Source organism: Cyprinodon variegatus, unplaced genomic scaffold (genome assembly GCF_000732505.1).
Source record: "Cyprinodon variegatus isolate N-32 unplaced genomic scaffold, C_variegatus-1.0 Scaffold269, whole genome shotgun sequence".
NCBI classification, from domain to species: Eukaryota; Metazoa; Chordata; class Actinopteri; order Cyprinodontiformes; family Cyprinodontidae; genus Cyprinodon; species Cyprinodon variegatus.
Genome location: NW_015150722.1, coordinates 339,279 through 340,292, shown reverse-complemented (window position 1 = coordinate 340,292; position 1,014 = coordinate 339,279). Strand labels below are relative to the sequence as shown.

The following is a 1,014-nucleotide window of genomic DNA, read 5'->3' as shown; positions in this document are numbered from 1 at the left end:
GTGGCGGAGTAACTCGGAATGCTCTGTGGTCTGGAAGCGGCTCGCGCTGCACATCCAGAAGCTGGACGCTCGCGCGCTGCTCGGCTCCATCAGTGAGAAGCGGAACCGGAAGCAGCCATGAGCTTCTTCGGGTTCGGTCAGACTGCGGACATCGATATCATCCTGAATGACGCCGAGACGAGGAAGAAAGCGGAGCACAAGAGCGAAGACGGAAGGAAGGACAAATATTTCCTCTTCTACGACGGAGAGACGGTGGCCGGGAAGGTCAGCGTGACGCTGAAGTACCCGGGGAAGAGGCTGGAGCACAGCGGCATCAGAGTGGAGTTTGTGGGTCAGATAGGTAAGCGGGCCGCTTCCTGTCTGCGATCAACAAGTTCCCTCTGGAACAGGCAGGGAGTCCCGTGATCGCTGACGTCATCACCCACAGAGGATCATCCCTGAGTGGGTCCCTGAGGGCCGCTGTCCTGCAGGTTTCAGAGGTTTCCCGGCTTCAGCACAGCTGATTCTGATGGTGGAAGCCTGTTCATCTGGGAAACCTCTGAAACCTGCAGGACAGCGGCCCCTGAGGGCCCCACAGTGGGGCCCCTGAGAGCCCACTGTGGGGCCCCTAATGGCCCACTGTGAGGTCCCTGATCTAAGCTAAACCTTCCAACCCTCTGCAGGGTTGGAAGGTTTACACTCCTCTCTACTCATGTTTTCATTTCCATGTCTTCGCAAATCAATGGAAGGATCATGCTTACAGGGATGATGATGATGATGATGATGATGATGATGATGATGATGATGATGCAAACAGAAGGCGGCTCTCAGGAGGAAGAGGTCTTGACTCAGGGATCCAGCTTTCAGATCCAGGAACTAGGAACTCAGCTGCAGTCCTTTAACCTCTGCAGGGACACTAAGAAAGCTGGCCTCAGTCAGGGGTGGATTTAGGAAGTCTGGGGCCCTAGGCAAAGACAGGCAGGGGGCCCTCTGAATGTAGAAGTCAACACATAGAACAGACCCATTCTACAGATA

General features: G+C 55.2%; 1 protein-coding gene across 1 annotated transcript in view; it reads left to right on the top strand.

Annotated features, from left to right (window-relative positions):
- LOC107089866 (vacuolar protein sorting-associated protein 26B-like) overlaps positions 1-1,014 on the top strand; it is a 7,445-nt gene continuing 6,431 nt past the window's right edge. The window contains exon 1 of the mRNA XM_015382886.1: positions 1-340. Within this exon, the coding sequence (XP_015238372.1) occupies positions 118-340 (223 nt within the window). The 5' untranslated portion in view covers positions 1-117. The remainder of the gene's footprint in view (positions 341-1,014) is intronic.